The following is a 16,145-nucleotide window of genomic DNA, read 5'->3' on the forward strand; positions in this document are numbered from 1 at the left end:
TTAAAAACATACAATAATAAAAACCCACTAAAACCAGATTAAAATAATAAATAATAAAAACCCAAGGATCAGAATCAGTTTTAGGCCCACGACTCTTCAATAGCTTCATAAACGACCTAGATGAGGGAATAGAAGGGGAACTCACCATATTTGCAAATGATACTAAGCTCGCAGGAATAGCCAACTCTCCAGAAATAGGCTCAAGATACAGAAGGATCTTGACAGACTTGAACTCTGGGCCCTATCTAACAAAATGAAATTCAATGTAGGGAAAAGTAAAGTCTTACACTTAGGTAAGAAAAACCAAAAGCACACATATAAACTGGGGGAAACTAGGCTTACTAGCAGTGACTGTGAGAGGGATGTTGGAGTCTTAGTGGGCAACCAGCTAAATATGAGCCAGCAGTCTGCAGAGGCAGCCGAAAGAACCAATGCAATCCTAAACTGCATTAACAGAGGGATACAATCAAGATCAAGTGAGGTACTAATACCACTTTATAAAGCCCTAGTAAGACCACACCTAGAATAATGCATCCAGTTTTGGTCACCACACTATAAAAAAGATGTTGAGACTCTAGAAAAAGTGCCGAGGAGAGCAACCAGGATGATTAGGGGACTGGAGACTAAAACATATGAAGAACGATTACAGGAACTGGGCATGGCTAGTCTAGTGAAGAGAAGGACCAGGGGAGACACGATAGCAGTCTTCCAATATTTGAGGGGCTGCCACAGAGTTTTAATATTTTTAAAATGTCCCTGTTACGATAGGTGAAAAGTTTGTGCATCTGTTCCTAAAGAAAAAAACACTTTTATACAATTTTGAATAATTTATTCAGGTTTGCAAACCACTGGCCTATCCTGTAGCCTGCAGGAAGCTAACCAAGAATTCCAGCCTGGGGCCACGGCTACGTCGATCTGCTTCAGCCCTTCCTTCGAGTCGCCTTCCCCAAGCCAGGTGGGGAGGTCAGGTAAACGCCAGGAACGCTCTGAAATATAGCTAGTCCTCAACTTGTGACCACAACGGAGCCCAGAATTTATGCCGCTAGGTGAGAAATCTGTCAAGTGAGCTTCGCCCCATTTTACGACTTTTCTCCCCATATCTGTTAAGTGAATCACTGCAGTTGTTCAATTAGTAATCCCCGGTTGTTAAGTGAATCTGGCTTCCTCATGGACTTCCGTTGGTCCGAATGTTGCAAAAGATAGTCCCATGACCCCGGGACACTGCAAACGGTCATAAATACGAGCCAGTTGCCCAGCGTCCACATTTTGATCCCATGACCACGGAGAGCCTTGGTAGTACAGTGGTCTAAGACACCCTGTTATTAAGCTGGTTATTAAGACCAGCTGCCTGCAATTACTGCAGGGTTCGAATCTCGCCAAGGCTCAAGGTTGACTCAGCCTTCCATCCTTTCTAAGGTGGGTAAAATGAGGACCCAGTTGTGGGGGCAATAAGCTGACTTTGTATAAATATACAAAAGAATGAAGGTTATTGCTTAGCGCATTGTAAGCCGCCCTGAATCTCCGGAGAAGGGCGGCATATAAATCAAATTAAAAAAAAAAAAAAAGAGAGAGAGGCTTGCAAATGTAAATCACGTGACCGTGTGTGTGTGTGTGTGGGAAATGCTGCAACGGTCGTAAGTGTGAGAAACGGTCCCAAGTCACTTTTTTCAGTGCCGTTGTCACCTCCAACGGTCACTAAATCAACCGTTGTAAATCGAGGACTTGCCTCTACAGCAGACCCACAGCACACACACCCCTCCCCGGCCCCATCGAGCCCAAATGGGACGGTTCTCCCTTCCTCTTGGCTGCGATCCGCGGCTGCCCAGAGCCCGCCGGCGAGTCTCGAGTCACGAGGAGCCGCCTGATTGTTTCCTCTTTCGCAACCGGCTTCCCGCTCTCGCAATCCCGGCCAAACCCGTCAACCCACCTGCAGCAAGCCAAGGCGGGGCGGCTGCTCCCTTCGTCGTCCCCCCCCCCCCATGACGTCGCCGCCTCCCCGGGCCTTTGGCGACCGCGCTCCCCCTCTGCGCCAGTGCTGGGTGCAGCCCTTCAGCTCTCCGGACAAAGGAGCCCAGGCCCGGCCGGCTCTCGCGCGCTCCTTTCCCGGCGACGGCCAGCTGAGCCGGTGATCGTCATGGCTGGGCGCGACCTGTCCTCGCTCGCCCTCTGGCTCCTGCCGGGGCTGCTGGTGGCCTCCGCGGACGCCGCCGGCCTCTACTTCCACGAAGGGCAGAGCTGCTACAAGCCGCTTCCGCGCAACCTCCCCGGCGTCCGGTAAAAGCGGCGGCGCGCCATCCGATCGCTCCGGTTGGGACGAGGGATGCGTCGGCGGGATAGGCGGGCGGAGGTCGGCTCATCGGATGCCCCGGGGTGGAGGTGGCTGGAAAGCTCGGCTGAGCCGCTCGGAAGGGCTTTTTCTGGCATTGTCAAAGGTCCAAAAAGCTCCAGGGAGGCGAGAGCCGGGAAGTAGCCTTTCCTCAGTCATCGGAGCCGAGGAAATGCCTTAGATTTAGAACCACAAAACGCCGAATTCCCAGCCGGCGTGGCAGCGGGACGGTGATCTGGCACGGCTGGAGGATTTTAGGCAAGGGTTAGAGTAGAAATAGCAGAGCATAGCATAGAATAGGAATACAATAGAGCTGGAAGGGACCTTGGAGGTCTTCTAGTCCAACCCCCTGCTCGGGCGGGCTACCCTAGCTTGGCTAGGTGGCTCAGCGGCTAAGACGCTGAGCTTGTGGATCAGAAACGTCGGCGGTTCGAATCCCGCAGTATAGGTCTCCTGCGTGAGCAGGGGGTTGGACTAGATGACCTCCAAGGTCCCTTCCAACTCTGTGACTGTTACTTGTAACCAACCCTGGACCATTTTTTTTAAATTTGATTTATATGCCGCCCTTCTCCGGAGACTCAGGGCGGCTTACAATGCGTTAAGCAATAGCCTTCATTCTTTTGTATATTTTATACAAAGTCAGCTTATTGCCCCCACAAACTGGGTCCTCATTGCAGACCAAGGGCTGTCCAATTTCTTCTTAAAAAGCTTCCGATGTTGGAGGGGGTGCTGAGCAAGTAGACCGACCGACCCGTCCGGCCAGCCTCTCGCCAGTCCCCCCAACTTTTTTTGGGACGGGGGGGGGGGAAGCGCGCCCGATCCCGCAGCAGCGGCTGGAGGGAGAGAGGAGAGATCTCCGCGCAACGGACTTGGGGCAAATCCATAATAAGCTTTTTATCCTCCCTCGCTTTTCGGGCTCTGGATGTCCCCGGGGCGCGGATGGAGGCGGAGGTGGGGGTGGGATGTCGGCTGCAGCCGCTGCTTGGGCTCATCGGACGATCCGCCGCCGGCGGTTCAACAAGGCTTGTTTTCGCGGAGCGGTGGTCTTAACCTGGAAGGTGGCCCGGTTTCAACCCGGGTTTACGCCTCCTTGTTTGCCCCTGAAATTGCCTAGCCGGGTTTGTGCAACCTTTGGGTCTCCAACTTTACCTAAAAAATGTAATCTGGTGTACAACTTTCTGAGTTTCTTGGCAAACAACTGTGATTTAAAATAAATCTATTTATACACGTGGGAAAGAGATAGGCATCGGTTATGAGCAGAAATGGGCATTTTGCCTCTGGTTAAGACCAGCTCGGTAGCAAAGTACAACGCACTGCATATTAAAAAAAAATAGAAAATGTGTAAAGAGATTGAATCTCGAATTATTTCCCCAATCCTCAGAATTGGGGAAATGTTCTGCCTGAAAACATGGACTCCCTGTGTTGATCAGTGTAGATCAGTTTTTTCAACCTGGGCATCCATCCAGCTCATGGGTCAGAGATATGGATCTACTTTTTTTTCCCATCTGGGCAAACTTCAAGACAAGGACTCCCAGAATTTCACAACCAGTATTGGGGAAATTCACCAGGCAGCGGACGAATCCTGAAGTTGAAGTATAAAATAGCAGTTATAAACTTTACAATTGTGAAGTTTACTAAGGGCGTCTCTCCACCTCCAGGGTTTTTTTTAAAGTTTTTTATTTTTTAGACAAACAAACATTTAATAGATCCTTCCATGTGACATCTCGGTGTTGTCTCCAAAACTTCTTCTTTTTGTTGTTTCGTCTATCTTCATTCTCTCCAAGTCCATTACAACAATTCTTCTATATTCTAATTATAGCATTTTTATACATAACTATTGATTTACTTATTTGTATCTCTTTTCCAAACAATGGTAAAATTGATTCCATATCTTAAAGTATTCGAATCCTCTCTTTCTTTAATCATCAAAGTTAATCTATTCATTTCTGCACAATCTAATTTTTTTTTAATTACTTCTCCTTCCAAAGGTATTTTCTCTGCTTTCCAATTATGTGCATAAACAATCCTTGCAACTGTTATTACATGTATAATCAAATAGATATTTTCTTTGCTAATTTTCTCTAGGAGGATACCCAGTAGGAACAGCTCTGGTTTTAAATCAATATGTTGTTGTATCATTTCTTCCAGCCATATCTTAATTTTATTCCAATAATTTTTAGTGTCAACTTGCAAAGCTTTCAAGTTGTCATGAGCAGGAGGGAGGGAGAACTGAAGTGAATTCCATACATTTTTCTGACCACAATCAGAAGGAGGGTGTTAGGTTTCACAGCCAGCCAAAGTGGTTAATTGGAGAATGTGATTTATGACATGGCCAGGGGGGAAGGGATAGACAGGGTCATAGGAGAACGTAAATCTACGTGGGATCAGTCCTGACTGCATCCGAGTATTGCCAAAATGTTGCTCCTAATAAATCACTATATTTCCTTTGAAGTTTGGATCATGGCTCATGAATTAATTAGGGCATCTTTCGGAAACTTGACATTTAGCTTCTGAGCATGTCCACCACATATGATAATATGAACCTGGCAACTGGTGACATTTCCAACATCTCCACCTCCAATTTATAGTTCTCTCAACCAATCCTTGCTGTCAGGGGGAAAAAAAACCCCTATCCAGCCTGAAATTGGTTCTCTTGCCCCTTGTTCCAGATCAGTGTCGTCGCCTTACTTCCCTCCAGCTAATAGGGAATAACTGTATATATCTTGAGGCTGAGCCCTTGGTTGATGGCTAAATATGGAAGGAAAAGCTACTTCAATAGGTGTGCTGACTTTCATTCGTGGTCTGGAAACTGCTGAAGTCAACCTAATGGAGATACCCCAGACAGAAGATTTTAGCAGGGTCCATCAGTCTCTTGAATAAGGACAGGGGGATAGTCAGCCTAAGCAGGAGATAGAAAAGACTCTGAGATTTTAGACTAGCATCTGATCTTCAGGCATGGAGTATGTCAAGTATTTGCAAGCCATTGGCACATGTGTCATATAGACACCAGTGGAGGCAGAGAGTGTCTCCACCCCTGTGTGGAAAGGAGGGGCTTACCCTGAGTATAAAACCCCCTCCAAGCTTTTCCACCACGCTCTCTCCATCTCTCTCTCTTCATGTTTGTTCCTCATGAGACTTGATCTCTGTTGTACATAGTTAATATGCTTTATCATATGAATAAATACGTTCAAGACATTTATTTATGCATCTGCCTCTGAACTCTTCTATGCTCCTGGGTGTTTCTACGATCCCAATTCCACAGAGTAATACCAGGTTACATCGTTTTGTCCTTTGTTGATGATGGTGTTCAGCATTTAATTCTCTTTACAGTACAGATAGTCCTCAATTTATGACCAGAATAGAGCCCAAAATATCTGTTGGAAAAGGAGAGTTAAGTGAATTTTGCCACGTTTTACGACCTTTCTTGACCCGGTTGCTAGGTAAATCACTGGAGTGGTTAAAGTTAGTAACCTAGTTGTGATGTGAATCTGGCTTCTTCCCCACTGAGTTTGCTTGTCGAAAGATCACAACGGGATCACATGACCCCAGGATCCTGCAACCGTCATAAATAGAAGACAGTTGCCAAAGCATCTGAATTTTGATCGTGTGACCATGGGGATGCTGCTGTGGTCATAAGTGTGAAAAACAGTCATCGGTCATGTTTTTAAGTGCCGTTGTAACTTCAGTCACTAAATGAATAAGTCGAGGACTATCTGTAATAATTCAGGAGAACAGAAATAGAGAAGTGGGATATCTAAGAAACTGCTAATTCATGGGAATCATCAGAATGCAAATCAGGCACACCCTAGATTACAGTGTTTCTCAAACTTGGAAGCTTGAAGATGGGTGGACTTCAACTCCCAGAATCCCCCAGCCAGCGCTGCTGGCTGGGGGATTCTGGGAGTTGAAGTACACCCATCTTCAAGCTACCAAGGTTGAGAAACACTACCCTAGAATTTCCTACACTAGCTTTCTCAAAAGAGGACATCCTTCTCGAAGATCTGCCAAGTGCCCTGGGTCTACCAAAGAGGCTTGGTCTCCTTGGGGTTCTGCTTTTTTCCATAAAACATAGATTTGCCCGTCGTTGGTCCTTCTGGGTTGCACACTGTTGATGACACACAATGCAATTACAGCTTGTTTATACATAAATAGAAGACAGTTGCCAAAGCATCTGAATTTTGATTGTGTAACCTTGTTCTCCTCCTCTGGATAATAAGCTAGATTACCTATCTTTCTCAGCCAGCATGGCTGCTGGGTATTATATGGGTCATATAATTCAAAACATGGAATGGGCCAGTTGGGAAGGCGACCCCTCCCGTTTCTATCCCTTTGCAAATGTTGATATGCTAACATTGTGCCTGTCCCGAGATGTTTCCCTCCCCCTTCTGGAGTTTTGCAAAACAGGCAGGAGCACAAAGTTCATCTGAGAACTTTAGAAAGTAATTGAGGTCATCAGAATCCTGAGGAAGAAAGGCATCTCGTGATAAAAGTCACTTCCTCCCTGCCTAAGGTAAAGAGCCTGGAGAGCTCAACAGATAGAGCACTGTAATTTAACACCAGCTGTCTGCAATTAAAGTAAGATCGAATCTCGTCAGGCTCAAGGTTGACTCAGCCTTCCATCCTTTCTAAGGTAGGTAAATTGAGGACCCAGTTTGTGGGGGCAATAAGCTGACTTTGTATAAAAAATATACAAAAGTATGAAGGCTGTTGCTTAACGCACTGTAAGCCGCCCTGAGTCTCCGGAGAAGGGCGGCATATAAATCAAATTAAAAAAAAAAAAAAAGTAGTTGAGGTCATCAGAATCCTGAGGAAGAAAGGCATCTCGTGATAAAAGTCACTTCCTGTCTGCCTGAGTTATTTCACAAACTCTCAGTGAATCAAATGAAGTGGGAATTATATAGGCCAGCGATGGCTAGCCTTTTTGCCATCACATGCCAAAAGCGGGGGGAATGCAGGGGACGGGTTGCGCACACGTGTGCCCACACCCATAATTCAATGCACCACACACACACACACACACACACACGCGATCCCCTGCACTCCCGCCGCTTTTGGCACGCGACGGCAAAAAGGTTACTGGTGGGCCCAGTAGGCCTGTTTTACACCCTCCCCAGGCTCCAGAGGCTTTCTTGGAACCTGGGGAGGGTGAAAACAGCCTCCCCACCCGAGGCCCTCTGGAGGCCAGAAACGGCCCGTTTCCTGACTTCGGGTGGGCCTGGAAGGCCCAAAAATCAACAGGCCATTGTGTGCTGGAGCTGAGCTAGGGCAACGCTTGCGTGCCCACAGATATGGCTCTGTGTGCCACCTGTGGCACGCGTGCCATAGGTTCGCCATCACGGATATAGGCTGTTCAGACTAGGATAGACTTGGTTATAAATAGAGCAAGCACTGAGAAATAACCCTCTTGCCTTTGCTCACAGAAAGTTAACTTTCCTTATTATTCCCCCCCCCCAAAAGAACCTATTCTCGTCCGCACGAATATTTGGATATCTCTAAGCTGCCCAAGAGCTGGGATTGGAGAAGCAGAGATGGAGTCAATTATGCGAGCACCACGCGAAACCAACACATCCCCCAATACTGCGGATCCTGCTGGGCTCACGGCAGCACGAGTGCTCTAGCAGGTAGGGAATACTTCAGGGGTGAAATTCAAAATTTTTCCCTACCGGTTCTGTGAGCGTGGCCTGGTGGGCGTGGTGCGGCTTTGTGGGTGTGGAAGGATCCTGCAAAATCCCCATTCCCACCCCACTCCAGGGGAAGGATACTGCAAAATCCCCATTCCCACCCCACTCCAGGGGAAGGATACTGCAAAATCCCCATTCCCACCCCACTCCAGGGGAAGGATACTGCAAAATCTCCATTCCCACCCCACTCCAGGGGAAGGATACTGCAAAATCCCCATTCCCACCTCACTCCAGGGGAAGGATACTGCAAAATCCCCATTCCCACCCTACTCCAGAGAAAGGATATCACATAAATCAGACCTGGACAATCTGTACTTCATGATTAGGTTTGAATTAAGTCATGGCTTGCTGTATTATAGATTGCAAATAAATCACAATAAAAGTGGTCTGGGTTAGCCTGACCTAGGAAACCACAAACCACGGGTGAATTCAGAAAACACACCAAGCCACAGTCAAATCGAAGAAAAATATGCACCGATGATGTTACCTAATTGGGTAATAAAACATTTGCAAGAAAACAGCCAAGCTCAGAGATCACTAAGGATCTCAAAGAAAAATATTTTACCTTAGCAAGTTGTGGGAACTCAGTCTGTGGTTTTGAAGGGTTGCAGCTTTGTTACTTTCAAAGTTTGTTTCTCTTAGATCGCATAAATATCAAGAAGAAAGGTGCCTGGCCCTCAGCGTATCTCTCTGTTCAAAATGTGATTGACTGTGCCAATGCTGGATCTTGTGAAGGAGGGGACGACAGTGGCGTGTGGCAATATGCTCATGAACACGGCATCCCGGATGAAACATGCAACAATTATCAAGCTAAAGACCAAGGTGTGTGTATGATCAGAGCACCAAAGTGTATATGAGGTGGGCTCCAAAAAAGGGAAGGGAATTTCAACCATCCACCATTTGTATTGGCCTTGCAATGGCTGCAAACATTTATTAGCTTACATGCCTCATTTAATGACATGAGCCTGTGATTGTAACTTCTAAGGAATGGTAATAACGATCACCCCAATTTTTGCCAATTTGGCAAAAGTTGTAAATTTCACAATGTCTTATCCGACAAGATAGTCTGCCAACATCTTGGAATGCAACTTCTGTCCTCTCTACCCACCCAGCACATTAAGGCAGCAGTGTTAAAAGGCATTGAAAAAAATTAACTGTATACTATTGATGTTGGAAAAGGAAATTGAGCAGCTTTGGTAATAGAGCCCCAAAGGTTGAGCCCCACAGGCTGTTAGCTCCCAAATACCCATGTTATTTAAACAAACCCCTTTCAGATTGCTTGGAACTAGTTTGCATCCATCAAATGTAGCCAGGCTGATCACAAAATTGGCCTTCAAGCACATAAAACATTGAACATATGTTGAGCTGCTTCATAATGAATTTAGAATAAATTCAGTTGCTTTTGCTCCCACTGCTGTTTTTTGACCGTCCCAGGTTATTGTGTTTCTCTCTTTAGGTAAGGAAATATCTTTGAAATGATGATCCAATGGGCCACAGATTGTCTAATTACATCTAAAAGTTTTGATAATTGTTTCATTAAAAACTTATAATTGCCTTTATAAATGCGTTACTTCCAAATTACAGATATTTGACTGTGGCTAAAAGGAGAGCAGTCAGCTTTAAACCAAGAATTCTTTTATTGCTGAGATAAAATGCATTCATAATTTTTTAATTCACAGTTTGCACTAAAAAAAAGGACTCTAATCCATATTAGCCTCGCTTAGCAAAATGTGCCTTCAGATTTGCATTGAAAGTCTCACTCTCTTTTCCACCGTTGCCTAAAGTCCAATCAGTGGATCATAGGATCTTCTCTCCCACAACTTCCCCGTTGTGGAGCTCTCTTCCCATGCAGTGTGAAGCAGACTTCTATCTCTCCTCTTTTGGAAAGAATTTTGATGACGGTTTTATTTTGAAAATTATTATATGACACAAACCTTTTAAAAAAAATTTGGAAAGAAATTAATTTGTTTAAAATATCATTTTATGCTTGCCAATTTTGTATTTTGTTTTATAATTCCCACATTTCATTATTCAGTGAAAATATATGGGAAGTGGAATAAGAATAATGCAAGCAAACCAATGAGGCATTCCCCCAGGTGCCCTGCAAGGAACCTTCATTTCGTAATTTGAGATGGCAGATAAATGCAGGTAGTCCTTGACTTACAACTATTTGTGTAGTGATTGTTCAAAGTTACAACAGCACAGAAAGAAATTACTTCTGTGGTCATAATTCGAGGACCTGTAATAGGCTATCTGGGAAAATTAACTGCTGTTTCCATTTATCTTGTCCAATTATTTTTGAAGACTGCAAGAAATTTAACCAATGCGGAACGTGTACCACCTTCGGGGAATGCCACGTGATAAAAAATTACAGCCTCTGGAAAGTGGGAGATTATGGATCTGTGAGCGGCCGAGAGAAAATGATGGCGGAAATCTATGCAAATGGACCTATCAGGTACGGGAGGGAACATAGGTTTTAATGGCTCAGAATGATTCATGTGGCAAGTTGAAGTGATGTGATTGAAGTACGTAGGTGTGGATAGCAATGTTGGTTCACTGGAGGAGAAGAAATTGTTTAAAACCACGTTTCCCACCCTCAGCAACTTTAAGAAGGGCCTGGTGGAAGTTCGAATCTCACCAGGCTCAAGGTTGACTCAGCCTTCCATCCTTTCTAAGGTAGGGAAATTGAGGACCCAGTTTGTGGGGGCAATAAGCTGACTTTGTATAAATATACAAAAGTATGAAGGCTATTGCTTAACGCATTGTAAGCCGCCCTGAGTCTCCGGAGAAGGGCGGCATATAAATCAAATAAAAAAAAAAAAAAGATGTGTGGACTTCAACTCCCAGAATTCCTCTGCCACCCGCTGGAAAAATCCCCTCTTCCCCCATTATTTTATTTATTTATCTCCCTAAAGGTGGAGTCTGGAATTAGTGTTTAGTGGGGGCTTGGAGGGGTAGGAATTTGGCTTATTTTCTCTCCCCCCCCAAACACCATTAGGACTTTGAGGGAGTTCATGGACTATATATGTCAGCGTTTCTCAAGAAACATTTGGTCGCTGGACGATGTGTGGACTTCAGCTCTGCTGGCTGGGGAATTCTGGGAGTTGAAGTCCACACATCGTCCAGAGGCCAAGGTTGAGAAACACTGATATACGTGAAGGACTGTTTAGTCCCCTGATAATGGGCTGAGGTAGAACTTATATCTCACTAGAAATGTACAAGTTCAATTTCTCTCCTAGGTGTATTCAAATCCATGATTGGTTCACAGCAAATGTGGATACTAGTTGGGAAACTCTTCACTTCTGTGATAACTGCACACATTTCAGCCTTGTTTACTTTGCTAACCTTCTTAATTTCATGTAATTTAAACAGTTGTGGGATCATGGCTACCCCAGGCCTGGACAACTATACCGGAGGAATTTATACTGAATATCACTCTTCATCTTTCATCAACCACATTATCTCTGTTGCCGGTTGGGGTGTGGAAGATGGAACCGAATACTGGATTGTCCGCAACTCATGGGGCGAGCCGTGGGTAAGTAGAAGCAAGATATTTCTTTTAAAGAAAAAAAACCCTTTGAGGCAGGGGTGAAATGCTCCTGGTTCGGACCGGATCGCCCGATTCGGTAGCAATGGCAGCGGGTGGTTCGGAGAACCGGTAGCAAAAATCCCTGTCTCTCCCCCCCACTCCCGCCCAGCTGAGCCGCACGATCATCAGAGGCTTTTTTTTAACTTTTAAAAGCATTTTTTCTAAAACCTCCTCGGCTGAAGAGGTTGTAAAAAAAATGCTTTTAAAAGTAAAAAAAAAAAAGCCTCTGATGATCACGTGGCTCAGCTGGGATCATCAGAGCCTTTTAAAAGCATTTTTTCTAAAACCTCTTCGGCCAAGGAGGTTGTAAAAAAAATGCTTTTAAAAGGCTCTAAGGATCCCAGCTGAGTTGCCTGATTGTCAGAGGCTTTTTTTTTCTTTTAAAAGCAAAAAAAAAAAAAATGCTTTTAAAAGAAAAAAAAAGCCTCTGCTGATCAGGCAACTCAGCTGGGATCGTCAGAGGCTTTTAAAAGCATTTTTTTTACAACCTCTTTGGCCGAGGAGGTTGTAGAAAAAATGCTTTTAAAAGCAAAAAAAAAAAAAAAAAAAAGTTGGCCACGCCCACCCAGTCACATTACCCCCCCACTAAGCCACGCCCACGGAACCGGTAGTAACAAATTTTACATTTCACCACTGCTTTGAGGGTTTTTAGAGTGGTGTGTTTCCTTTAAGGGCAGAGGTTGTTTTTAATCTTCATAAACTATACCAAGCCCTTGGTTGTCACCTATGGAAACCTGCAAAAGTTTTCAGCAAATAGTAATTCTGAATGTGACAAAAGAAGGAAATGCTTAAATACATGCCAAGAAAGTCAAAGCACAGCAAATTTAAATGAAATTAAATTAGTTGTAGTATTTGATCTGGTCTCCATCGTGGCATGCTGGTGTGTGATCTCAGTACCTCACTAAAACTCCAGTTTTTGTCTCCTTGATGAGAAATGGCATAGAAACCAGCAGTGGGGCTATAGATAGGTAAGGAGCAGGATGTCCACAAGCATGGGTGTGTGTATGTATCAAGGTAAAGGTTCCCCTCGCACATATGTGCTAGTCGTTCCCAACTCTAGGGGGTGGTACTCATCTCATTTTCTAAGCCAAAGAGCCAGCACTGTCCAAAGACGTCTCCGTGGTCATGTGGCCGGCATGAATAAACACTGAAGGCGCATGGAGCACCGTTACCTTCCCACCAAAGTGGTCCCTATTTCTACTTGCATTTTTTACGTGCTTTCAAACTGCTAAGTTGGCAGAAACTGGGACAATTAACGGGAGCTCACTCCGTTACGTGGCACTAGGGATTCGAACCGCTGAACTGCCGGCCTTTCGATCGACAAGCTCAGCGTCTTAGCCACTGAGCAACTGCGTCCCTGTGTGTGTATTATAAGTGTGCAAAAACTGAAGATGGCAGTTGTGACCACAAAATCCTTACATCAGAGCTGCTTTAATTAATTCCCCAGGGCTGCCCATGAAACCGGAGAGATGAATCCTGCAGGACTCTTCTCCGTGTTAGTTGCATTAAATGATTCCTTAAGTAACAAAGACGTTCTTCTGAATCTCACAAGTGCCTTTTGATGAAAAGAGCATGGAAAATATAAAGTGAGGAACTAGGGTTAATGGGCTGGGCTAGAATATAGGAACTTCTGTAGAGCCAGAGGATGGGTCTCTTTAGGCCAATATTATCCCTTGAGTGGCAACCAAATCTCAGGGCTCCTCATTACTATGCTAAGCACTGAAACTGAAAGAAGCTACCATGAGAGATGGCCAGAGCTAACCCTGTGTTGCTTAAAGAGGGCCTTCAGAATGATGTCCCTGTCCTCATGGACACCAGATTTCCTCACAACCATGCTGGTGGTGTTGTGGCCATGGAGAGCTATGCAATTCAGATTCAGTGTGGTCAGGCCCAACACCAAGAATGGCACATGGGGATTCTTCCAAGTAGAGTTCTTTATTGTTTCACACCTATAGACAAATTCTTGCCAGACTGAGGACTCTACAATGTTCTTTGTGGACTATTAGGGAGGGACTGTCTGCATCCTCTTTCTCTCACACCATAAGATCTGGACTCAGTTGCCTCTTACTCCTCTGGAATGGAACCCCGCCCTCCCCGATATCTCCTTCCTTACTGCATCCCATCACAAAAGCAAGGGAGGCCCCAGGAGGCGAGTTCTTGATCCCAGTCAGTGGTGAAATCCAATTTTTTTTTAATACCGGTTCTGTGGGCATGGCTTGGTGAGCGTGGCAGGGGAAGGATACTGCAAAATCTCCATTCCCACCCCACTCTGGGGCCAGCCAGAGATGGTATTTGCCGGTTCTCCGAACTACTCAAAATTTCTGCTACCAGTTCTCCAGAACCTGCTGGATTTCACCCCTGAGCTCAGTTCATCTGGGTATTCAAGCTCACCGTCAAAAGTGAACAGCGGGGCAGATCCTGCCCCATTATATTGTTGGCAGCTTTTTCTCAAGTCCAGACACAATCAAGGCTTAAGTGGCATTTTTGAACAAAGCTATGGGGGAGAACGATGGTTGGGCCACAGTTCTTTTGTGATGTGCCTGTGTTTGTCATTCCAGGGTGAAAAAGGATGGCTGCGCATTGTGACGAGTGCATATAAAGGTGGGAAAGGAGCGGACTATAATCTGGCTGTTGAAGAACAGTGCACATACGGAGACCCCATCGTACCTTGAATTCTTTTGCAAGAACTTTTTCAACTAGGTTTTTTTTTTTTTACTTTTGAAAGGGAAAATTTGCTTTCTGCAGGATTGGTAGGCAACATACGGACTTGTAATTAAACTGAGTTTCCCATTAAAGATTTTGCATAAATTATCAAAATGAATTTACTGATTCTGCTGAGAAAACCTTGCACTGTTTTTCAAATGGAAGTGAGCTGTGATTTAACCTTGACTTTTTTTAGTCAGGGTTCAGGCCGGGATATGGGAGTGAGACTGCATCTATGTGCTCTTAGATGACCTCTGCTGGGAGTGGGATGGGGAGGTCCTATTCCGGAGACATAGAATCAAAGTCATATCTCAGCACCCTTCAATACCATCGATTATGGCATCCTTCTGGACTGGTGAGTGGCACTGTTTTGGCGTGGTTCTCCTCTGGGGTCAGTTCCAGTTGATTTTGGGGGAGGGGGAAGATGTAGCCCACAGCCCCTATTTTGTGGGTGCCCCAGGGCTCAGTTCTGTTTGTGGTATCAAAATACAATCTTTCGATCTCCATTCTGGGCTGCCATAGATTTCTTGTCTTGGTGCTTGGAGGCTGTAAGAGTCTGTATGGGGCACAATGGTCCAAATAAGATAAGAGTGGTTTTGGGCCTTCCGGTAACAAGGTTTTACCACCACTAGTGGTGGTGGCACTTGGACTCACAGCTTCTGCTAGAAAAGCAGGTGGCAGCCATGGCCAGGAGGGCCTTTGCACGCCATAGGGTGATGTGCCTGTTGTGCCCGTGTCTGGATTGGGAGGCTTTGTTCATGGTCACTCATGCCCTCATGACTTCTCTTCTGGACTACCGCAATGAGCTCTACATGGGGCTGCCCTTGAAGAGCATTCTGAAGCTCCAACTGATAGAGAATGCAGCTGTATGGGGAGTAAAGGGTGTCCTTCAACACATACACCACCACTGCTTTGCGAGTAGCATTGGTTACCGGTGTGTTTCCAAGTGCAATTCAAGGTACCAATTATCACCTTTGAAGCCTACATGGTTTGGGGTTGGGTTCCTTCAGGACCATCTTCTCCCAATCATTTTTGCCCATCCAACTCAATCAGGCAGGTTGGATATGTTGCAGGTCCTGTTAGCCAAGGAATGTCATCTGGCAGAAACCATGAGAAGTGCCTTCTCAGCCCTCCGGAAGATTCTCCCTTCAGGTTATCAGAATGATCCCAACCCTGTCGGCCTTCACACAACTGTGAAATTGTGTGTCCAGGCTTGGAGAACGAATGTGTTAAGGACCCCATTTCCTGGCTGTGTTAACATCCACAGTAGCAGTTTTACTTGGTGCAATATGTATTTTGTACTTTTAAATTATTTTAATGTTTTATGATGTACGCTACCCAGACTCACTTGAGATGGGCAGCTATAGATATAAAATCAAATAAATAAATAATGCAAATAACCATGTTTAATTCTTTTGAAATGTTTGGGGGCAGATTTCTTAAATTATTTTATTATTTATTATCTGAAACTAATATGGATGTCGAATTTCCTACTCCCTGTAGTGAGTGGATAGACTGAATCCTAGGCCAGTGATGGCTAAACTTTTTGCCATTGTGTGCCAGGAGCGGGGGGGAGGGGGGTCACGCATATGCACCGGAAGTTGGTAAACAGGCCGTTTCTGGCTCTGGAGGGCTTCCGGGAGGGTGGGGAAGACTGTTTTTGCCCTCCCCAAGCTCCTAGCAAGGCTCTGGAGCCTGGGGAGAGAGAAAAACGGGCCTTCCCCACCACCTTCTGAGGCCCTCCAGAGGCAGGAAACAGCCTGTTTCTCTACTTCTAGTGGGCCCAGAAGGCCCAAAAATCAGCTGGCCAGCATGCGTGTGCATGCCAGAGCTGAGCTCACATGCC

At 45.4% G+C, this 16,145-nt stretch overlaps 1 protein-coding gene across 1 annotated transcript; it reads left to right on the plus strand.

Annotated features, from left to right (window-relative positions):
* The first annotated feature begins 1,649 nt into the window (after nucleotides 1–1,649).
* LOC117674884 (cathepsin Z-like) lies at nucleotides 1,650–15,699 on the plus strand. The gene is made up of 6 exons (XM_034433110.3): nucleotides 1,650–2,274; nucleotides 7,784–7,947; nucleotides 8,650–8,829; nucleotides 10,312–10,462; nucleotides 11,380–11,542; nucleotides 14,155–15,699. The coding sequence occupies exons 1-6, from the start codon at nucleotides 2,135–2,137 to the stop codon at nucleotides 14,266–14,268; spliced, it is 912 nt and encodes a 303-aa protein (XP_034289001.2). The 5' UTR covers nucleotides 1,650–2,134; the 3' UTR covers nucleotides 14,269–15,699.
* The last annotated feature ends 446 nt before the right edge of the window (nucleotides 15,700–16,145 follow it).

The sequence above is a fragment of the Pantherophis guttatus genome, chromosome 3 (assembly GCF_059756535.1).
Source record: "Pantherophis guttatus breed Tessera chromosome 3, ASM5975653v1, whole genome shotgun sequence".
NCBI lineage: Eukaryota > Metazoa > Chordata > Lepidosauria > Squamata > Colubridae > Pantherophis > Pantherophis guttatus.